The sequence below is a fragment of the Neltuma alba genome, unplaced genomic scaffold, assembly GCF_004799145.2.
Source record: "Neltuma alba isolate B1F8T4 unplaced genomic scaffold, ASM479914v2 tig00005193_pilon, whole genome shotgun sequence".
In the NCBI taxonomy this organism is placed as follows: Eukaryota; Viridiplantae; Streptophyta; class Magnoliopsida; order Fabales; family Fabaceae; genus Neltuma; species Neltuma alba.
In genome coordinates, this window is record NW_021634013.1 from 11,828 (window position 1) to 35,606 (window position 23,779).

Sequence of the window (23,779 nt, forward strand, 5' to 3'; positions counted from 1 at the left end):
TATTTTTTGCCAAAATCAACAATTCTAATTTTATTCATTAACGTAAATCCATAAAACTATTTCTCAATAAAATCATGTCTCACAAGACAAGTTTATGATATCATAGTTTCATAGTTATATTTCAATAACGTAAAGTATTTCAAGGTAATTTCAACAATAATATATCTCATAACTCAAATAATAGCCTAATGACAATTTGACAAATTTAATATAATCCAAAATCACTCACAACATCATTCAAGCATGCATAATAAGTCGAAAGTAGTTTCCTTTTAACAAAGCTATACAATATCACAATCAAACCAACCCTCATGCTCAAACCAACAATTTATAATTAATCTACAATAATCACAAGTAACTACATATTAATTCATAATTAATAGAGTCGTTCACAACAAACATAAAGACTTAAACTTCTTACAGAGCCCAACTCTTGTCATAATCACAATCTAACCATTCCAACACTACACTCAGATTCCTAATAGCTTAATTGACTCATCTAAATCATTCATTCACATCAAATTAATCAATTTGAGCAAAATTTCCTATTTCACCCTCAGGTTCTAAGCTTCAAAATACCTATTTGAAAATTTCAAGTTCTATCAACAATTTAAACCAATTAAATATCAATTCTAACTTATAATAGTATAACCCAATCATCAAACCTTGATTCAAACTATCATATTATCATAACTTAACAAAATCTAACTCAAAAAAATCAAATCCTAGCTCAAAATTCCATATAACTTTGAATCCAACAAAACTACACTAATTAAACTCTTAATCTACTCCATGAGTCATTTAAATCCAAAAGATTTGGTGAAAACCTTAGCCCATTCAAAAATCATCATAAATCTTTGATTTCAACTATCTCAAATTTCATAAATCTAAGAGAAAATAGTAAAAATGATGTTAGGACTACTTATTTTGATGTTTGAAAGCTCAAATATACTCCCTTAGCCTGAAAATGCCAAACCCTAGCAAAGTCTCATGAGTTTTCCTCCCAAAACCTTCTAAAAATCACATCTAAAACAGATTTATAAAATTAAATATCAATGCATTCCCTATAGTGAACGTCTAGCGAACAACATGGACTAGCAAATGTGAACAATCCATGTTGATCGCCACAGCGAACATCCAGTGAACGTCTAAAAAATGACATGATCAACATACAGTGTTATTTGCTATAACAAACATGTAGCAAAAAACACATATAAAAAGGTTTGGCTCTGAAAATTCATAACTAATTCCATAAATCTCCAAAAATTACAAATTAGGTATTTTTGAAAAGCTTGAGATGTCTATTTTCCAATACAAAAGGAATTAATCAAAAGCAAGATCATTTAACTCTTGAAAACACCTAATTTCCAAGAATACTCATAAAAGTATAGAGATATTGGTCTCAATCATCATCCTTTATATTTCCATGTCTTAATTAACCTCAAGACTAAAAGATTAACCAACTTAATTATCCAAATTCAAGCTTAGTAGTCTCCAAACCTCATGATTAAAAACCTAGGATGTTATATTGTTGCATATAGATTTGTTCACCTAAATCACCATTTAGGAAAGCTATTTTAAATCTATTTGATGTAATTCTCTAAGTTTAAACTGTTTACTATTGTCAAAATAAGTCTTATTAAATTGAAACACACAATAAGTGAGAAAGTATCCTCATAATTTATACCTTCCTGTTATATGTATCCCTTTGCTACTAATCGAGCCTTATGTTCATCAATTAATGCATCCACTTTTCCTTTATCTTGGGAACCCATTTGTTCAAAAAATACGTACTATAATTGTTCCCTCGTATTATTTGGATGAATAAAGGGTATTTTATGAATACAACCCCATAAAGGGTATTTTATGAATACAACCCCAAACTCTTAGTTAATTATATTTTGGACCCTAAAGTTCTTGAGCTTGGACCTAATCCACCAAATGTCTAACATATTCCTTCTCCTTTGGCCTTTTTTTTTTTGGGTGACTCATCCAGTATCCTAGACAGACCATCTTTTAGGTATATCAACGGCCCCGACTAATCTGAATTCGCTAATTGTAGGCACCTCAAAGGATGGGATAGCTGGCCAGGGAATTTAATGCTTTCCATGCTCAAGTGAAAATCGAACCCCCAACCTTAGTTAAGGGAATATGAGCCCTTACTGCTCAATTATACGTCCCTAGTTTCTCCTTCGGCCTTAGTAACAAGCAATGAACTCTCCTCCCTCCTGTGTATGTCTATATGGTGAAGGTTATCGCCAAATTGTGCGGTCAAAGATGATCGAAATGGTGATTTTCATGTTGTTTTTTCAAGCAAATTAAATTGCTGTAAAAAATCGTTGAGCTTTCTTACATATAAGGAGATTGAAGATGATGGGGGTGGTGATTTGGCAGCCACATCAACGCCTAATAAGGATCATTTTCTAAAAAAGTGGGAAAAGATAAGGATTGAGTTTTGAGCGAGTCAAAAGTTTACAAATTGAGTCGTATCAAATCATACTAAAAGTGAAAGGAGTTATGAGATTGAGTCAAAAGTGAAAGTACTAAAAGATTCATTTTTTCTTGATTCTATATTAGTATATAGAGTTTTTTTTTTTGAGTCTTTCCAAAAGCTTCCCGAATTTGGTATGATGGAAAGCATTTAAAAAAAAAAAGGAAGAGGAAAGGAGTTATGAATTAAAATTATAACAAAAATTCCTCATTTGGCATGTCAAAAAAAGATAAATATAATGCTTTTATGCATTTTGTTTAATATGCATAGTAGATTAATAGAAATGGAATTAAATAATGTATAATCCCATAATGCTCCTGTCTCAAATCCATAATTTTTGGTCAAAAGAAAAAGACCTGGCCAAAAGGATCCTTGCCCCCTTTCATGATGTACTCCCTAGGTCCCCATGTATCAAACATTTGAATGAGTGACTTTGTGATTCCTTTTATAAAGTTCTATACCAATGATTTGTTACAATGTTTTACGTTTATTCAATATTGATATTGGAAGCTAAGATAAGAAGAAAATATACTTAATATTGAAATATCGTGAAATTGTTAGCAAAAAATTAAAGAGAATAAGCGTGCAATTTTTTAATTTGACTTAAGGGGCAAAGGTACTTATGAAGTATATTTGCAATCATATATTTCACCTAATTGCAAAAATACACATAATCAAGATGGGAGTTTTGTTCTGTTTTGGAAGGGTCATGTTTACTTTTACTTTCTAATTACATATGATCATATGTTGTTTTTGTTTCATGTGAATTTATCATTAAATGCTAATATTTTGAAAATTAGGACACATAATTTTATATATGATCGGAGAACTTAATATAATAGATATAAAAAACTTAATGTGAGTATTCTACAATTTTGTAATATCTGTGCACAGGGGTATATTGGTTACTTTCGCATCTTAATTCTTTTAATTTTTATTTTTTTTGCCAACAGTTTTAAAATGTTTTTATTCTAATAAAAATATTAAAAGTCACTTATGGCTTAATCACTCGGAAAGAGTGATGCGGTTTTAAACGTGCATTTTGGATTGTTCCCCGCTAGGATGCGACGTGTTCCCATAGGATCATGGTGAAGAAGTCCTTTTGAATTAAACCATTGACTTTTTGGAATTAAATGCCTTAAAAAATTAATGCAAAGTAAGGACTTGTGTATATACTACTCTTTTCCAAAAGACAATTAACTAAATAAAATTATACACATAAATTGGGTTTCTATATGTCAGGAGACTCAAAAAATATGACAAGGCCTAACCCACTCAAAGCACAAAAAAAAAAAAAAAATACTATGTGTAAGAAGAGTTTTATCTCAACCTACATAATATGTATTTATAAGTATTTATACAAGTAAATCAAAGGGGCAATAAAACTCATGAAAACATAAGACAACAACCACAACTAAACGAAAACAAGCACAAAAAAACATGAGCTAATTTACCATTTCATTTCAGACGCTGCACGCAAAGAACATTGCTGGAAACGATGTAGGTGGCGAAGAACTAACTTTACACTGCAGAGAGTGTGTGGTGATGGCTACCTAGATAAGCCACCAGGGTGAAGGGCTCGGATAGGATATCCCAAAGGATGTTGCAAACGCAACTGGAAAGAAGATCCAGAATTCAAAGTTTTGATCTAAGGGTTTGTTTGACTCAATAAGAGAAAGGGGAAGGGAGGAATTTTAACGGAGGGAAAGGAAGAAGAGAAGAGTGAAAGGATTTTAATATTATCTTGTTTGGATTTATAAAAAAAAAAGAGGAAAGAAGATGAGTTTTAATATTACTTTGTTTGGTCCATAAAGGGAGGGGAGGGAAAAATATTTAACATGGACAATTTTGTCCTTATTTTATTTAAGATAAGGGCATAATGATCACAATATGACAAAATATGGGTATAACAGTCACAATATGATAAAATATTGTCATTTCCCTCCAAATCCTTCCAATTTTAGAAGTGAGGTTGAGGAGGGGAGGGGAGGAAAAATTTTAAAATTTTTTCCCTCTTCTCCTAAAATTTGTATGTTGCCAAATAAGAGGAAATGATTAAAATCTCTCCCCTCCCCTCTCCTCTCCTCCAAATCGCTTGTACCAAACACACCTCAAAAGTTAGAAAAACCAACAACAACCTCATACGACAGCATCAGAAAACGAATAATAAACATGCATAGAGAAACAAACGGACTAGCTAGATAAGGAAATCAAGCACACTAGACATAAAACAAACCAGACATTAAATATTAATCGAAACTAACGATCGCGTAGCCTTTTATGAAAGCCATAAACTTCCTTTGTCTCAGCATTAGTGGAGGAAGACGTTACTGCAACAACGTGTTTCCATGACTTGCAAGCCAAAGGAAAGTTGAGTTTGGTGTAGAAACTGAGCTTGCAAAGAGGGATCCAAAGAAGTTCTGTTTGTTCCAGATCATGACGATACCAAACGCCCTCCATAGAAGCTAATTTGGGAGATAATTGGGGAACCATGAATATCCATCGGATCAAAGCTATTTTATTAACTCTAACCCTATGTTTGATATGCTTGGTACGAGAGAATTGGACAAGAGGAAAAATTTTAATGATCGCTCCATTAAAAAAAACTAGAAAAGTAGGGTTATAATTTTTCTTTTGGTGAAAAGTGATGTTATAGAATTTTGATGAAAACTAAAGAGTAAACAAAATTAGTTAAAAGATTTTAGTCCCACTTTTTTAATTTTTTAAATCATGCAAATTAAAATTTTTTTGTATCCTCCTATACACTATGGGAGCTGGCCATGCTCGAAGTCGTTACCTTAACCGCAAGGAGGGGGATGCCGAAGGCAGGGCTAGTGACTGGAGTGAAGTCGTAACAAGGTAACCGTACTGGAAGGTGCGGCTGGATCACCTCCTTTTTAAGAAGAGCTAATACTTGTTGGGTATTTTGGTTTGACACTGTTTCCTCCATTTTTCTTATACCAATTAGAGTTTAAGAAAACCATGTACAGTTAGTTTTCAAATAAAAAAGATCAAAAAAGGTACATCTTTATCCTATTCTCATTATATTTTGTCTCGGATTAGACTTTATCAAAATGAGACAGAACACAAGACAAAAAAGTGTCCTCTCTTAAATACGAGATGGGATTGGGATGGGGTTGCCCCCATCCTATCCTATATACTACTATACTTTTGTTTTTGGTACATTATCTCTAAATATATTGGGTTGGGGCATCACAACTAGCTCAACGTTAAGCCTTTTTTAATCCTTTCTTTTTTTTTCAAGAGTGTGATGTCCTGAGTCGAATCCTTATAATGGTGCGCGAGTCACTCACAGGGGAAATAAAAATGTTGGGCGAAAAGGGCAAAAAGAAAAAGAAAAAAAAGAAAAAGAAAAAGAAAAAAAAGAGAGTATATTGGTTGACTTGCTCGGCAGCTGGAAATTGATGACAGGTTACCAGACCAGACGACCATGTATTCCACAGTGATGGAAATCCTACACCTAATGGCCTAATAGGACTCGTATTTGTCCAACGTACGCACTTAGAAATAACGTTAGATAGGGCTTGTACTGTATATACGCACAGTGCCGCAACTTATGCCATCATTGGAATTTAATACAAGTGGCAGTGGCTCTGGCTTTCGCTTTCAGGATTCTTTGTATGTGAAGATTGGCTTAGATTCATCCATTCACTCACCAAACCAAAGCCCCGCAATAGCAGAAGAGACGGTGAGAGGGATTCGATTTCACTGAATTTATTACTGTTCTGGCCCAATAATCTGTAAACCGACACGCGTCTAATTTCTTTTAGATTCCAATGATGTGAATTCAATTCAGTTCACTTGATTTCGAAGTCTTTCTGTGTAACTCTGTTGTGTTGCATCCACGGAAGATCAAATTGAATCTTTTTCTCCTCTCTCCACCTCTAACCTCTCCCTCTCTAACTGAGGTACTTTTTTCAAATATCTCAGTGTCACAGTTGGATTTCTTGCTTGCGATGATGATTTTGAATGTGATAACACGAATGGATGTTTTGATTTTTCGTTGGGTTGGGTCTATCTTTCTTCTTTGATGGAAATCGAATGTGATTTTTCTTTAATTTTTTCCCTTAATTTTCCATGAATGGGATGATCATGCTTCGCCTGCTTATTTTCTGTCTGCATATTGTGTGAATCAGCGGTTGTGATGAGCCATCAGAAGGACAATCAATTATTTTTACTGTTAGTTGATGCATCGTCACTGTTCATCAGTGAAGTAAAGAATCAGTTTTTCCAAAATTTGAAGGAAACTGTGTAATTGATTTGTCGGTTGTGGTAAAAGACTCCACAACTTCTGGGTAATCTTAGAGCATTTATTCTCTATTTCTTCTTCTTGTTCTTTTTAATATCTTATTGTCTTCTTTCAATTTATAATTTTTTAGCTGTATCCTCGACTAACATCACACCCCCAATCTTCTAGCGAAGTATATGTTGCGTTATCCCTCGATCAAAACCTGCATTGCTCGATACCAGTCTTTGGTCCTTTAAAAGTAAATCTTAGCTCTGAATGACAGCCGTTATAGCTTTTCCCGTCTGTTTCACTGAGCATTTGTATGCAATTGTGGCTTCTTTTGCAGGTGAGAGAGATAAAACAGGCTGCTAATCCATATTACGCGGGCATCTGAAATGGAAGAGGGAGGGTCCTGGTTTGCGGACGCGGTGAAGCTTCTGGAAATTTAGAATCCCCTCTCCTTATTTATCAAATCTTGTTGCTGTTGGAGGCCATCTCTTTTTCTCATCTCCTACATGTAGCACCAACTATTTTTGTTGATTAGTTGAGGAGTGGGAAAATTTTAAGGAAGACGCAGAAGCTGGCACAATGGGTTCTGTTTGTGGTTGTTTAAGTGTTGAGAATCTTGAAGATTATGTAAATCCAAATAGCTCTGTATATAGAAATTGCATGTGCTTCAGTTGCTTCATACATAACTTTTTGAATGTGGTATGTCTTTTAATCCTAGCCTCTTTCTCCCTTCTGTCTCATGTTTCAGAATTTGAATCTGATGCCTTCCCTAATGACTTGATCATGCACCATTTTTTCCTGTATCTCTATGGAGTAGAATGCCTGTCTGTCATATTTTCTCTAGGATCATGCCTCTGGTTGTTGTAAGCATGGGTGCACATGTACATCTTTTTGTTCATTTGTCTATAACAAGGAAAGGCCATTGCACTTGCAGGTAGATTGCTCGCATTCTGTCACTCCTCAAGTCATAAAAATATGCGTACACATCATGGCTTTCTATTTGCCACATATAAGCATGTATGCTAATGAAGAAGATTTGTTGTTGAAGTGCGCCTTTAATTAAAGTTGCCTGTAAGCCTATTGTAGGAGGGATGCGTTTGCTATATGAGGTTCTAATGCTTTTCAGGTTGTCCTATTAAAGTCACAAATCAAGTCTGTGAGAGACAGAGATAATATGTTTATTGCTTTTTGATTAATTTTCTCTGTTTTTTGAGAGCGTTTTAGTGGCAAATCTGCAGTATCATTGGTCACTGACATTAATTATCGTTCACTTTCTTTTTTAAAAAGATATCTTAATCCTAACTGGTAGATGTATCTTTCATGGTGAGGTATTTTTCATTGATGAGAGCTACATATCTACAATATAAATATAACATTTTTCCATACTTCCGATTTCAGTATAATACAATATTTCGTAGGCGTGAAGTGCATTCCATTTCTTCATCCGTCCAGGGGGCAGCATCTATGACTTCTACGGCATCCCTGGATAGTTCATTATCAGGGATGTACCGTGCTCCTCCCCGGCCTTTGCCATATGATGCAGACTCTAGGTATTTTCTCTCACAACGTGATGGACTAGTTTCAAGACGTGAGAAGGGTTCAAGTCATTCAAATGAGGAATCACAACCTCTAAGAAGTGATCTAGATGTGGATTCAGACTCATTGAGTATGGGAGACAAATGGAATGAATGTGCCTGTGAAAATGGATCAAAGGAATACCTTTCTAAGTCCTCACTAAGACTTTCATCAGCAAAATATACACCTGGAGCTGCGGCGGTCTATGCACCATTAGAAGATGAAGATGTTTGTCCAACATGTCTTGAAGGTAGAGATATTAAATCTGGAATTTTTGTTTGAAGCTTCATGATGATAGCATCGGATGTTTTGGTGCATGTCTTGATATGGAGTGAGAAAACTGAATGTCCGGCCTTTGACTTGGTTTTTTCTTATACTTGTGTTGGACGATGTATGGAACACTCATTCATTCTTGTGACTCTAACCTCTGTCACGTAATTTAATTTATTCTCAATTCGTAAAAGTTTTAAAACATTAGATGTTTCAATCAGTAAAGTATGCATATCGTTTTCAGAAAATGAAATATGATTCTCTCAATGGTTTTGTTTTGGTCTTCCATTAGTTGATTTTAAAGAAGGAAAGGAGTAACATTTTACTACTGAAGAAGCATTGACTTAGAATCTAACCTTTGCTTAAGAAACTCAGGAACCTGCTAGGGTTTGAAATTAGTATTCAACTTCATGGCATATGATCGTTGTTTCAATGAAGTTGTTGATGCTGGCAAATTCTTTATTAATAAAGTGGGATCTGAAGATTCTGATGGTTTTACAATACTTCTTTTGCTTGCAGAATATACCCAAGAGAATCCAAAGATAATGACAAAATGCTCTCACCATTTTCATCTTGGTTGCATCTATGAGTGGATGGAGAGAAGTGAAAACTGTCCAGTGTGTGGGAAGGTACTTTTCCTCCTTTGGTTTGTGAATTTTTTCTTGCTGTAATGATTGGCATTTCACCGGTGACAAGCATAGAATGAATAAAGACTCTTAAACTGCATGCTTAATTATCTTAATAAATATGTTTTACATAAAAAGAGGTCCTGTTGTGGGAGAACCTAGAGAAGAGGAAGATAAGGCACCCTTCTTTAGAAATAAAAGAATGGCGCAGTTGGATCAAGCACCCTGCCTTTGACTTGGGTTGAGATTGCATCCCTACCTAAAATTTATAAAACAAAAAAACAAAGAAAGAAAACCATAAACTAGGCTAATTAGATGTGCAGCAATTAAGTAATTTATAATTTTGTTTCTTAAGTGCCTGTGGTCTCTTGAAAGCTAGGCATGAATATGAAAGGGAACTGTTGGTTGTTTTCAATTCATTAGTGTACATTTAGGAGTTTACATGATCAATTTTGACTTATATTTGCCTTTTCTCCTAATATACTTATTCCCCTTCTTTTTAATTGCCACTAGTAATTTATCAACAGTTTTACGTGCTGATTCACTTGTGAATATATTTTGAATTTATAGGAATCATAAAGTTTGGCGATTTCCCCATTTTTTTCCCAATGAAAATGCAGGTTTTTGCACTTAAGCATGTGGAATTAGTCTGTCACAAATTATTTCCTCCATTTCACTTCACTATCAGAATTTCGTTGGTGCAAGAACAGTTATATGATAAATCTTTACAGTCAGCTACTTTTGAAACAAACGTGAATTTCTAGGCTTGTATGCTTTGACATCTTTTCCTGCTATATACGAGAATCCTCCTTCTGAACATGAAGATGCAGACTTTGAAAGTATTTGAGTTTTAAGTGGGCATGTAGGGGCTGGGTTCTTAATTAAGTACTTCCATGTAATTTCTATTTTCAGAGTCATATTAGGCATATTATCATTATGTGGTGTTCGTTGAGTGGCAGAGTTTGATTAGTGAGCAGTTTCCTGGTTTTAGCCCTTGTTTCTTATGGATAGGTAGTTAAAATATAGTTCTATTAAAGTTCTAGCAGGAAGATTTTGAATGTAAAATAAACAACTTGGTTAAAAAGAGAAACTGCGTGTGAACCATTTTGAAGAATTGAGTGTTGGCGGTTAAATTTAAACAATTAAGACTGGATTTTAGCTTGCCTATGAGCTAAGGTTTTATTCAATCCTCACTTATATCTATGATTTACCTGCCTTATTGTTTTAGTTATATAATAGTCCCAGCTCCTAACCTTTTCCTCTTGCTTTATTACTTGTATAAGCTGCATAACTTTTTGTGCTGTTTCCCAAGTCTTAACCTATCCATTTGATTTGCCGCTGTCTACAATATCTACACTGCATACATGCAAAGCCTGGCCACCAGTTTATCATTCTTAGGCTCCATCTGTTGATCTTTCAACTCTAAATTTGATGCTGGTGTAACTATGGAAACCTGTAGATTGAACGCTGAGCCTACTAGTGATCCTTGAGTTTGTTGGTTCTATCATCCAGATAAAATGTTCATGGGGAATTCGATTAAGCCCGATAAATCAATCAATGATAGACTCAAAGTCCATTTGGAAATTTCTATGACCTAAGATCTTTTCTACTGGCTTGTACCTCTGTGCCTTTGAGTATAAATTCGGCATGTTCTCTGTGGTGGCATGTTTGAATGTGCTAGGCCATCATGAAATTCCATATGGCTTCATTCAAAAACAAAACCCCAAAAAAAAAAAAAAAAAACCGCCACATGGAAAGTTCTAACCACTTGATTGATTATTTAAATAATTGAATTAAATTTTTATCCCTCCAATGATAAGGTTATTGGGCTTTAGAAACCCCCCCCCCAACCCAAAGTCAAGCAAGAGCTGGTTCTGAAATAGAATGTTTTTAAGAGTTTTGGGTTGACGGCGCTGTGTGAGCTTGTAAAAGGCTTGGTGAATGATCTATAAGGGTGGGTGTGGGACATGTGAAGGCTGTTTGAGGAACTATGTCAGATTTTAAACAATTTAATGTGGATAAAAAGTTGTCAAATGCTACATTGTAAAAAGAATTGTATTCATATGTTGCACTTTTCATCTTGAAAGTGTCACCCAGTTCTTTATGTGTCAGAGAACTTCAAATTCTGGTGAACTGCCATTGGGTAATGCAATTTTCCCCTGTAAAATTTCTGAATATATTTGTTCTTTTATAAGATTATCTTATTGGAATTAAAATCTGGCACCCTTTGGATGAGGAGCATCTGGTGTGCCTCTAGACACTATATTTGGCAGGAGGTATGGTGCGGATAATTTAAATAAACATCTTATTTGTCTATTTATGGTTCATGTCGTTTGTTTTGAGTAATATATTTAATTTTAACTGATATTAATATTTATTCCTATAAAATGATCTTGCAAACAATACCAATGTGCCATAAAATATTAATATTGGAAAGTTGGAGGACTCAGTGGTAACGCCACCAAGCTTGAAGCAATGTTTAATATGTAAGCTCTATGCTTTTGGCATTATAGCATTGTGATTAATTTTGGGCATTGTAGCCTCATTATACAGCAGTTGGATCTAGAGGTTATAAATGGGGGGCTTAGAGAGAGAGAGAGTGGGTAGGCAGAAAATTCGGCAATAATTGTGGGAGGGAATGGGATCTAGCCTCTCTAAAACACCAGCCCTTGTCTTGCTTTCTTTTCCTGTTTCTACCCCTTTTCCTGTTTCTACTGTAGAACCGGATACGGAAGCTTAATTTTGCTCGAGGACTTGATTTAAATTTTTAAAAGTACATAAAATATATAATATTTTTAGCTTAGTATGTAGAAGATGCCATTGGCCATATGACCTAGTGGCACGAAACACTCACCTCTGTTGGTGCGAAGTTGTGGGTGCTATTTGCTTCTAGCTTTAGCTTATCCATATGTAATCCAAAAAATATATTCTTAAAATATTGATTTTTTTATTTTATGCACCCAAATGCTCCCCTAATGCATAGTTGCAAACCTAACTTGCATGATATTAGAATTCCATTTCCGTTCCTCAATTTATAGTAAAAATTTTGCATAGGAAACTGGGTTTGAATACTAATTTATACGTCATGGTGTAATGAGAAGGTTTGTTGCATGAGTTGAGGTTGCAAGTTCTTCACTTTGATTGACTTCCACCCACCTTCCCTATACTAGTGCATATTAAGTTCTTACAGCGGGTTCTACAACATATGGACAAACACTTTGAAACATGGACATTGTGGCACAAACTATGTGTGAAATGTCCAGCTTTTGATTTGATAGATGTCGCGTTTCGCACAAATTAGACGAGTCATCAGATATTGTGAGGAGTTTAAGAAATGAGTCACATCATTCAGAAGATTTTAATAGTGTTATTTGCTATAGATCTTATGTTTTCTATTGACATTGATTGATGTATAATATAGGAAGTTCATTTATTTTTTTTGAAGTGTCAATGCTTCCTAGACGTGCAATCACTTATATCATTAAATATTTTGATAACAAGAGGCGGAAGTAAGAAACTGGGATAATTTATCGCATTTATGCATACAAGTGACTTTGATTTTTGAGCAAGTGTTATGAGAGCAAAAAATCTGACTCTGTGTGTGTCTCTGTGTGTGTGTGTGCGTGAATGAGAGAGAGAGAGAGAGAGTTGTTACATCAGGAGGGATTGAATCTTAGACTTGCATATACCCCCATCCCATTCTACTCTTATCACTCAAACTGAAATAGCCTTAGGTGTCTAGTGTCTGATATTCTTTATGGCTGCTAACAAAGTGAATTTCTGATTGATGAGCTGAATATTGCCCTGGAAAGTGAAAACCCATTCATGGAATGATGGTTGATTTGTATTCTTGGTTATGTATAGGAGATGGAATTTGATGAAACGCCATAATCCTTTTTCAAGAGGCTTGTGTTGCGGCTGAAGCCACCACCAGATGAAAAAAGCGAAAGGAAGAATTAATACCAAGTGTAGACATTGTGAATACTACAGATTAAGTTCTTGTATAGCAAGCGTGTTACTTTCCTTAACCATTGTTGTACGTTCTATCTCCTGCTTCTCTATCTTCAGCATTTCCATTTTTAATAATACCTTGGGAAAGGAAAAAATGAGTTAAATTGAAACATGTTTACAGCCTTGTAATATTGAGAGTTGTATTTCTTCCTTTGGTTTGGTGCTTCTTTCAGTAGTGTTAATAGATCATATATTTTCTTTTGTACAAGGAATGAAGTCAAAATATTTATGACTTGGGATATTAATATTGATATTGACATTGCTGATTGATCTGGCCTGTGTGTCTTATTTTTGGCTCATTGCATTAAAAAGAAGAGGGGGGGGGGGAGAGAGAGAGAGAGAGAGAGAGGAGAATTGCTTGGGCAAAAATAGAAACATGTTTGAAAGTGTTTTTGGTTACGTGTAAAAAAAAAACGGGAAAAAAAAAGAGAGAGAAGACGTCCTGAGAATTTCACACAGCACATAAGAAAGCTGTCATGTCTCTCTGGTTTTTCCTTTTTTAAAAAATATTTGGGCCAACTATCCAAATTCATCTGAGAAAGAATCCTGTGGTTCATTTACCGTGACAGCTCTGAAACAACACAAAACGTACGTATTCAATGAATCATTGCTGTATCCAGGTCGGAGGGAAAAAAAAGCATCATAACTGTAATTAATGAATCATTTTTGGAGCAAAAGCTATAATGAATCATTATTATATACATCCGGTCTTATCTATACTAGAAATGAAGTTTTACAAATAAGAACAAGGTAATACTATAATTATAACAATTCCCCCATAAACATATATGTGTCCTTCAATAGTTCATGATTTAGGAGGTGTTAGCAACTTCCAAACTATAATTTCAGAAGCACTTTTTTTGTAAAATGAAAAAAATTCTTTTACATATTTACTTTATTCAAACACTTTTTTAGTGTGCGTATGTGTATGTGGCATATATTATTCTGTCAAACAAGTCTCACGTCAGTACTCTCTCCCCCTCACACTGACGCATCCAACGCACCCATGTTATTAACCTGTATCAGTCCAAAACATATCTTTCGCTTCAGCCGCTGAATAGGGACTACTTATAATTAAATTAGGATGTATAATTAAATTAGAAGGAACTCTGTAATTAAAATAATATATTTAATTAAATGATTTTAAAAAATATTTATATATAACCATAAAACCAATCATATTTAAATAAAAAAGGTATCAATTTATGAGTAAACGAAGCATTTTGTATAACCCATATATAATCTAACAAAATAATTACAAAAGCACAATTATGATGGATTGCTATTACTTTTTTAATTGAGGAGATATTTGGTAATACGAAAAAGTACTTTTGAAAAGGACTTTTCTGTTAAACGAGATAAACTTCTCCACATATTTATTTCGTATTCGTAAAGTACTTTTAAAAACTATGATTCAGTTTTCATTTAAACATCTTCTAAAAATGATATTGTTTTATGAATTAATATAATTTGGTCTGATTGATTCGTCCAAAACTTTTGACTAGATCGATCAGAAGATCAATTACTCAATTTATTGATCTCTCAAAACGTCTCAGATTGAGTTTTAATACTACACTCAATTTATGAGTGAATGAAACATTTAGTATACATAATCTGACAAAATAATTACAAAAGCACAATTACGGGCGGATTGCTATTACTTTTTTAATTCAAAATGATATTGTTTCATGGAGACTTAAAAAAAAAAAATTTTGATTTGACTGATTGGTTCAAAACTTTGACTAGATGGATTGTCTAAAAATTTTTCCTAGATGGAACGGAGGATCAATTACTCGATTTACTGATGTTGTTAAAACAGTTCAGATTGAATTATTTAGTGTCCGACATCACCTCAAATAGAATTGTTTGTAATAGGAGGAACCTATGTTTAGTTAAAAAAAAATCAAACAGAAAATAAGAAATGCAACATCAATCATAAATATAGGATCCTCATGTATCTTATTAAATCGAAGCTAATTAAGGCTAGAAAGTCATTTCAAAAAACATTTGTTAATTTCAACTGCAAAATTAGTCTAAATTATAAATTAGCAATATCTGATTAAATTAAAAGTTCTGATTTCCCTCAAAAAGTCTGACCAAATTGCCAATTCGATGGCACAACATTATCAAACTCCAACATCTTCCCATCACTCGTAGTAACCTTAAACGACAAACTCTGTCCCATCAGGTTCGTCCCTGTCTGCCAAACCTGACCCCAATTCCTCGACATCTGAATCCACCCGCCGCCGCCTTTGCCGCCCCTTATCTTCGCGTCTGTGATGTCGCCGGCGTTCGCCACATTGAAAAACAGCGTTGTTATCCAGTAAGGGTTGCCCTTGACCTCGAACTTGACGCCGCCGAATTTGGCGCAGGCGACACGGCGGTAGCGAACCGGGATGATGCCGGCCTTGTAGGGAGCGAGCCTGGTGAACATGGTCATGGAGAGGTCGAAGTGTTGCTGGGGAGGGTTGCACCAGTGATTGACGTCCGGAGGAGTGTGGTTGGGCGGACAGAAGTTGGTGGCCGTAATTTTGATGGTGCCGGCGCCGGGGATGCACCATTGCGGGTCGTTGACGCACTCGAGTTCGAAGCAGGCGCCGCAGGTGAGGCCATTGTTGAAGAGAGCTGTGCTTAGGGCTGCCGTTTCCAGGCCATAGCCTTGCTTGAAGAGGTCTCCATAACCACAAGCTCCTTCTGCATATGGGAAGGAAATAACAATATTCACACCACTTTAATAATAATAATAATATCATAAATATTCAGTATTTTATCTCTTCGGAGACATTGATAAAATTGGAACAATACTGAGAAAAGTTATGTTTCTATATATATAAATGGGGGAGGACGTTCTTTTTTAAAAAAAAAAAGGGAAAAAAATTAATTGCTAATTTATTGATTTGAGGGGGAATTAAATACCGTACAGAATGAATTGGGAGCTGTTAATTTTCACATATTTAAATTAATATATTTTTGGAAAAGAACTTATGTGATAAATATCCTATTTTTCTTAAATATGAAAGATTTTGTTTTTTTTGGAGGTTATAATAAACAGTATTTATATATACATGACAGCCTGACAGGTAAGGGTTACTCTCTTTAATAGCAAAATCTGAGGTGGACTAGATAATTATGGCTTGCGTTTCAAAGTCAATAATTTTTTATTTATTTACTTTTTCTTTCTTTTTTTTTGTCTTTTTCAGTTTTTCGGAGTGAAGTTTGTCTTTTTAGGGAGTCTAGGGCTCCCCCCCAAAAAAAAAAAATTTGTATACATATATGGAAAATTAATTTTTTTTTATAAAAAGATCAATTTTATAAATAAATAAAAAACGAATCAGCGTTGAAAAGATTAGGAAATGGAAAACTAATTTCAAAATGAGACTCATTGGCAATCTAGACTGTTCTTCTTTTTTAACTCTTTATTTCGATGTTTGTATAAATTTATAATTGACATACACACAAATTCAGAACAAAGTTGAACAACTGCACAGGGTACTCATTCCAATTCATAAAATAAATGACCAAACAACATTTTATTTGATGAGGAAAAATATGAGGGGGTAATTTACAGAAAAACACTGGAAAAACAATAGTTTTTTTCCTCAGAAAAAAACCGTGAGAATTTTTTACGAACTATTTTATCATGAGATTAGCATATGAGACGAGAAAAAAAAGATAGTACAATATTTAAGAGTTAATACGATCTACATTATTCATAAGTCATGAACAGTATAACTTATTGAACTCTGAACACAAAGAACACATAAATACACACACTTACGCATGGTTTCGCCTCCCGACATGTCACCATAGAAGGTTGCATGAGCATCATGCCAGCTTCCATCAATAGCAAAAGAAGCCACAGCAGAGAAAGCAATGGCCATAAACTGAAACAAGAAGAAACAAGACACAGACATAGCCATGGCTTTTGAAGATTAATATGTGAGGAGGAGGAAGAAGAAGTGAATTCACATATGTATCTGAATTTTGATAAATGAAAGGTGGTATTTATATACAGGGCTTTGTGGTCATTTAATGCTTCCATATTCTTGAATCAGAAATAATTAAATTCATAAAAATACAGAAAATTAATTGATATTTAAGTTTTAAAGCCAAATATTATGTTCCATGTATCAGTAATTAATGAGATTCATATATAAATCAGTGAGTGATTGAGGAGATTGATATGGTATACGATTTAAGTCAATCAATAGAGGAAGACAACTATTTTTTGTCTTTTTCTTTAATTATGGCTAATTATTTTATACAAATTAATTTTTTTGACGTATTAAAATAATGCATTTACTAGTTTTGACCCAGTTTTATATATTTGTTACGTATAAATATAAATTTTGATACAATTAATTACATTATGATTGAGAGGTGTAACGAAATTTACTTGATGCAGAATTTTTTTCTTGCATTAATCAGGCCAAAAATGACAATTTCAATTTATTTTTTTGATGATGATAATTTCAACTTATTTCACAACAGCAATTTAATAATTTTTCATAGGAGCAACTTCAATAAGGACAAATGTAGCGAGATCATAAGTAAGGGAAACTCTCCCCTAAGATCATGAATTTGGCCTTTTCAGTTTGATATTTTATGAGAATTGATGTTTTCCAATTTATTCTATTGAATTGTCTTCCTAATTTAGTCCTTTACTATAATTAATTTTTTTCCAATTTTTATTCCTTCTAAATGCATTTTAAAATTGAAAATTAGATTGATCCTTATACCAATAGATACGTTTGTGGTGGAGTAGATAGTACCAGCATGAAGAGAAAAATATTTTAAAGTCATTTTATAATTTTTAATGAAAATATTCAAATATTTTGTATAAGTTATAAATATATTTTATAAAATATAAAAACAAAAAAAATGAAAAATATTCATTTGTGAAATTTAAAAAAATAATAACAAGCCGGCAGAACGCTTCCATTTGCTTGCATTTCATTATTAGAGGAAAAAACTTCATTGAATTTACCTATTGATAGCATTTTGAGGCTTCAGTGCTTTTGAGGTTTAACCCTTAAACCTGCCTTTTTGGGGGCTAACCCAGACACTTGGATCAATTACTTTGAAAATTTGATTTTGGAAGTGCATTTCGCAAATATGCATAAAGAAAAGGAAAAGTACACAATATAATTATGAAATATAAATTTCATATATAATACATCTTCTGAGTTCTTCCGTAATTTTTCTGATTTCTTTAAAATTTATTAACGTGTATGAAAAGATTCTCTAGAGAGAGAGTAGTCAATGATTGATTGATGATTCCAATTTCCAGCCACATGAACCTTAATTTAATGGCACAATGGACCTTCAAATTTTAACATATTTTTTAATTGTTCACTTAAATATTCAAGTCACAAATAAGGAAAAGTCTAGAGAGTGAAAATTCGGAAAACAAACAGGGAAAAAAAACCATAAATATATTTCGATTAAAATAGTAAAATAACTAAATAAATAATAACTTTGGGGCTGTGATATCAATAATGAGGAGACTCCAAGAATAAGATATGCTCAAATATAAAACAAACATTATTTTGGGTACAATTCCATCTCTCAGCTTCAGAAAAATGCTCATAGCAGCAGATGGCAAAATATTCAACAGTATTATTCTAAACTACAAAAGCACCAGACTACTTAAGACTGCAACTTTGTCCGGAGTTCATTTCAACAAGTTGAAGACCTCATGAATAAAAGGTACCTTAGAATAAATAGGCAAGGATGAAGAAGCACAGATTTTAAAAGTGAGATTAACAGAAGTAAGTTAAGTTACACACCAAAGGAACTCATAAAAAAATTCAGAAAATCCTCATTTTACCCAACAAAGGGGGTTGCCCACAACTTTGAAGAAGGTCCCTCCTGTTACTCATGGTGCAATTACAAAAAGCGGCTGCAAGAAACACGAGTATTAAGTTAAAGAAATGAACCACCTATTTTAATTATTCGATTTGGACACAATTTGGATGCAGCTTTTTCAGTGTTCGTTATCAGATTGTCCAATGACGACAATATAATGATAAGTTGTATAAAATACATACATGTTACAATTTTATTAAGATTTTTAATAACAAACACATAAAGAACTTCATACAAGTCTTATCTATTAATTTTTTTTCTTTCTGGAGTGAGGGGAGAGAAAGAGAGTACCGTATCTACACTGACTGGTTTCCCATCTTCCAAGAGTACCTCAGCTATAGTTCCTGATTGATCAGCCTGGGAGAAAAACGGAGAACCAAAGAATGTGAATTTTGGTTTTTATCGTAGCCAACGACTAGAGATTAAAGCACCTCAAGAAAATGGAAATGAAGCAAACAGAAAGTGTATCAGTGGTTCTTTAAGTCTGCTCTTAAGGGTGCCCTACTGATAGGCCTTGTTTAAGGGTTTTGGTATATAGGAGTACCATTAATGCTGAGTCAACTGGGGTAATTCGAAAAGCAATGATACAGGGGGAAAAACAATGTAGACATGCAAGAACAAAAGAAAAGATAGTACACGTACTTCAATTTCATTCATCAGTTTCATAGCCTCAATAATGCATAAGACCTGGCCTTTCTGCACTTTGTCTCCCACCTGAAGCAGCAGGAAATTAAACAAGACTATTCTATGTAGTAAAAATTATATACTTAAGTTGATAATGACATAGTTAAATAATCAATAGCATTTGTAAATTGACAGATTACCAGAAAATAAGTAAAATATACATACCTTTACAAATGGCGGTTCACCAGGTCCTGGGCTTCGATAAAAGGTTCCAGCCATTGGACTTTTCAATGGCGGATGAGATGAGGTGCTTGCTTTCCCTGGGGACGGTGAGGCAGGTGAAGCTTTTGAAGTTGGAGGGCTTGCAGGAGCAGGAGCAGGAGCAGGAGCAGGAGATGGTGGTGGAGAAGGAAATGGGGGATAGGGTAGAGATGGAGGGGCTGGAGCTACTGCTGTGGTTGGTGGAGGCTGCAAAGCTTCCTTTTTCCTTATCAAAAGCTCATAGTCTGATTGCTTAAGTTGCAGCTCCACAATATCTCTGGAATCGACAAGTCTGTGCACGTGGAAATTTATAACACCGAGTATGGTAAACAATACATATCTAACATGGAAATATGGAAAATATGAGATTACATCCAAATTTCAGTTGCCTAGTCTTACTTGACAAGATTGGATACTTGACTCATGAATGCAGAAACTGAAGCTTCATCCACAGAAGTGCTTGGACCAGAGAGCTTCCCATCATCTTTTTCTTGCGATGATGCAACGTCAGATCCGATGTTAGGCATGGGAGCAGAGTTTGAAGAATCTTTGATAGCAGTAGCCTAATGAAAAGCAGGGTAAGACATATGGGTACAGCCTTAAAAAGAATTTCTTTGAATAGGCGAATTAACAAACTCTCATGATGATTTTCATTTAAAATACATTTCATGGAAAACTGACCTCATTCGGTTGTGCTTGAAGCTTTAAGGAAGGAAGTTGCTTCCTGTTAAGGCTCTGCAGGAGACAATCACATAGAACAGCTGAATAAAAATAATCCATAACATAAAGCTGCCAAGTCAATGACTGTTTATTTGTATTCAATCAATAAAAAAACCATCATCAAACTGAAATTCATTTCATGGATTAATCATGAATTTTTCCAAGTTTAAGCACATAGGACATTATTTAAGCACTAAAACTACTGGTGTGGTACCTGAATGCATATTTTTAACAGATGCCCTCATTAAATAAAATCCATATCATGCACTTTACTGACTAAAATTTTTACTGGTGATAACAAGCAGAGAACTTATAGTAAGTTTCAAATCCAACGCCAAGCTGCAGGGCGTCAAAGCAATGCATATTACTGCAAATATAGTTTTAAATTAAACATTGATCTCCTATAGCAGAATTGCGGCCTGGGGACCACCGAATAAGTCATCCATAATATGTGAGATCTTGAAAAAAGTTTCAAGTAAAGATGAGTCTTTGGAACAAAAGAATAGCTCTTCCTTTTTATCGAAACCATAGGCCCCCTAGCGCGGAATTTCGCCTAATACTGGATAAGTATAAAATAATTGAAGTTAGCATCAACAATAGGATAAAAGTTGATATGCTAAAAATGGAAATAATTCAGCCTCACGGCCCCCACATGCCCAAAAACCAATATCTAAAATTACATCCTTCTGTCTTCCATAAAAAGGAGAGGCATGAACCAACCCTTAGCTTCTTTATCATATTATTACTTATTATTTCTACATTCAGAAGATATACAATCAATAACACAGCAATACCCAATAGCGACAACATTAGCCAAAATCCGAACAAATCGACAATGAGTCGTTCATTTTAAACCAGATTCATAATTAAAATTTGAAATTGAATAAAATCAGATACCCGACTGCCAAACAACGCTGGATCAGAGAACGAAGCTGGCAAGGATTGGCATGGCTTCAAGCTGGACTGCCTCGGCCGCTGCAGATTCTGGGAGTTCAATCCTAAGCGGAGAGGAGAAACACATTTCGGGCAGGGAACAGTAAAGGAGGCCATTGGAACTAACCAAACGCTTGAACCTTACTCGGGGTCTCGACCTGAGCTCAAATGGGTCTCTTCTGATCTATACAAGAAATGATGAAAGAAGCGAGTATAAAAAAGGTGGAGGCGATGAGATCGAAGAAAGGAGGGATGTGGGGATGGATGGAGAATACGAAGTAAGAAGAACAAGTGTTAGCTTTTAGAGGCTAGAATCAGTTTCGATGATTACGATGTGTGCGATATCAACGTCACACTGTTCAAAGTGTCGAACTAACCTGGAAGGATAAAAAAGGCTTTGGCTTTGGCTGTACTCAGTCGCTCATTTTACGTTTCTTACCATTTTGTCTCGGGGGAAGAGAGAGTTCCTTCAACTCCGGATAAGCGAGGCTTTGGTCTTGCAGATCAGCGGGTAAGAGAGGGCGCTGGGTTTGATGATCTAACGGTTACTACTGTTACTATTAGGTTGGGACGATCTGATGGGTCTAGTTTATCCTCCACTTTGCGGCTTTGGGTTAGTGGATCAGCGGATGATCAGTTAGGAGGCCGAAAGGGCCCAAGGTATTGCCAAATCTTAGAACGCCAAGGTGAATCTACCATTGAAAAGTACTCAAAATAAAAAACAAATTCTAGGAAAAATTGCAAACAAAGGCCATTGAATATAAAACATTGTGAAATAGATACTTGAATTAACAAAAGTGCTGCCTAAATTATGAAATATTGGTGAAAAGTAAAAAATGCCCTTCTGCTTATCTTTTTTCTATCTCATCCTTTCCTTTCCTTTTCTTCTTATTCCTCCCCCTCTGTCTTTCTCTTTCCTTCTTGTCCCTTTCTTCCTCTTCCTTTCCCTTCTCCTCTAACCGTGGTTCCTCATCCTCATCCCCACCCCATCTCCCCCCACTTCTCTCATTCTCTCCTCTTCCTCTATCATTTTCTTTGTTTTGACTATGTCTTCTTTGTTCCTTCTCCCAAAACAAGTGAAGAACGGGACCAAAAAAAGGATACAAGGAAAACAAGAATCAAGCTCAACAAAACTTGGTTGAAGCTAATGATAGTTGTGGTGGCAGCAACAGGTGCTGCTAAAGGAATCGCCCTTATCATTCGCAGCAAATGCTCTCAATTTTTATCTTCTATTCACTCTTGCTTGAATCCATACCCAAAAAAGAGAGATCAAATATGATCATTTTTGTTCTGTTCTTTCCCTTGATTCATTGATTGGTTTGTAGGCAGAAAACAAAGTTGAACACAGAGGATTCCCCTTTAATATTCTTTGATTTGTTCTTTAAGTTTATGTTCTCTTTATTTATAAATGATTGGCAATAAGTGAGTTTAAAGATAAGCTTTATTTGGCTGGCAAGTTTTTGAAGTCTGGACAAATTGAACTTTTATATCCCTACTATTTTTTTGTTTTTAAAAAAAATATATAAACTATTGAAACCAAGCTCAAGGGCAACACAAAAAGGATAACATAATGAGCTCGAAAGCATAAGTTGTGCATTTTTCATCTTGATTTTTGACTTGGTTTAAATATAATTCGATGGTTTAAATTTTATCAAGCTTCAATTAATGTGATTAGCTTTTCAACACTTGTTATTTCTTATACTAAACTTATCATTGGCAACGTTTATAATTAGAAATAGCAAGTCTGTTAAGTAGCTGGGAATAAAAAGTTAAGCATTAGGAATTGACAAGTTTTATATAGGAAATAACAAGTTTATAATTGAAAATAATAAGTTTGATAAATTATCGGGAATAACAAATTGAGTATGACGAATTAATAAGTTTTATATAAGAAATAACAAGTTTGGTAAGATGTTAGAAATAACCAGTTGACTATGAGGAATTGACAAGTTTTGTATAGGAAATAACAAGCTTGATAAATTGTCAGGAATAACAAGTTAAATATGATGAATTGACAAGTTTTATATAGAAAATAACATATTTATAATTAGAAATAAAAGTTTGGTAAGCTGTTGGGAATAATAAGTTGAGTATAACGAATTGATAAATTTTGTATAGAAAATAACAAGTTTATAATTAGAA

At 34.4% G+C, this 23,779-nt stretch overlaps 3 protein-coding genes across 4 annotated transcripts; 1 reads left to right on the top strand and 2 right to left on the bottom strand.

Annotated features, from left to right (window-relative positions):
• Nucleotides 1-6,005: 6,005 nt before the first annotated feature.
• LOC114747051 (E3 ubiquitin-protein ligase At3g02290-like) lies at nucleotides 6,006-13,382 on the top strand. 2 transcript variants are annotated; one of them, XM_028935337.1, is made up of 5 exons: nucleotides 6,006-6,420; nucleotides 7,087-7,448; nucleotides 8,148-8,574; nucleotides 9,114-9,223; nucleotides 13,085-13,382. In XM_028935337.1, exons 2-5 carry the CDS (start codon nucleotides 7,329-7,331, stop codon nucleotides 13,109-13,111), a joined length of 684 nt encoding a protein of 227 aa, XP_028791170.1. In that variant the 5' UTR covers nucleotides 6,006-6,420; nucleotides 7,087-7,328; the 3' UTR covers nucleotides 13,112-13,382. The 2 variants fall into 2 exon arrangements, with proteins under 2 accessions (XP_028791170.1, XP_028791171.1); XM_028935338.1 differs by having other exon boundaries at nucleotides 6,006-6,200.
• A 1,932-nt stretch (nucleotides 13,383-15,314) lies between these two features.
• Nucleotides 15,315-17,151, bottom strand: LOC114747060 (expansin-A23-like). Its single transcript, XM_028935346.1, has 2 exons — nucleotides 17,010-17,151; nucleotides 15,315-15,925 (listed from the first exon to the last, which is right to left on the bottom strand). Exons 1-2 carry the CDS (start codon nucleotides 17,149-17,151, stop codon nucleotides 15,315-15,317), a joined length of 753 nt encoding a protein of 250 aa, XP_028791179.1.
• Nucleotides 17,152-18,730: 1,579 nt separating this feature from the next.
• On the bottom strand, nucleotides 18,731-22,033 carry LOC114747062 (biotin carboxyl carrier protein of acetyl-CoA carboxylase 2, chloroplastic). Its single transcript, XM_028935348.1, has 8 exons — nucleotides 22,015-22,033; nucleotides 21,602-21,821; nucleotides 20,666-20,719; nucleotides 20,384-20,547; nucleotides 19,949-20,276; nucleotides 19,742-19,813; nucleotides 19,391-19,456; nucleotides 18,731-19,133 (listed from the first exon to the last, which is right to left on the bottom strand). Exons 2-8 carry the CDS (start codon nucleotides 21,752-21,754, stop codon nucleotides 19,110-19,112), a joined length of 861 nt encoding a protein of 286 aa, XP_028791181.1. The 5' UTR covers nucleotides 21,755-21,821; nucleotides 22,015-22,033; the 3' UTR covers nucleotides 18,731-19,109.
• Between the last annotated feature and the right edge of the window lie 1,746 nt (nucleotides 22,034-23,779).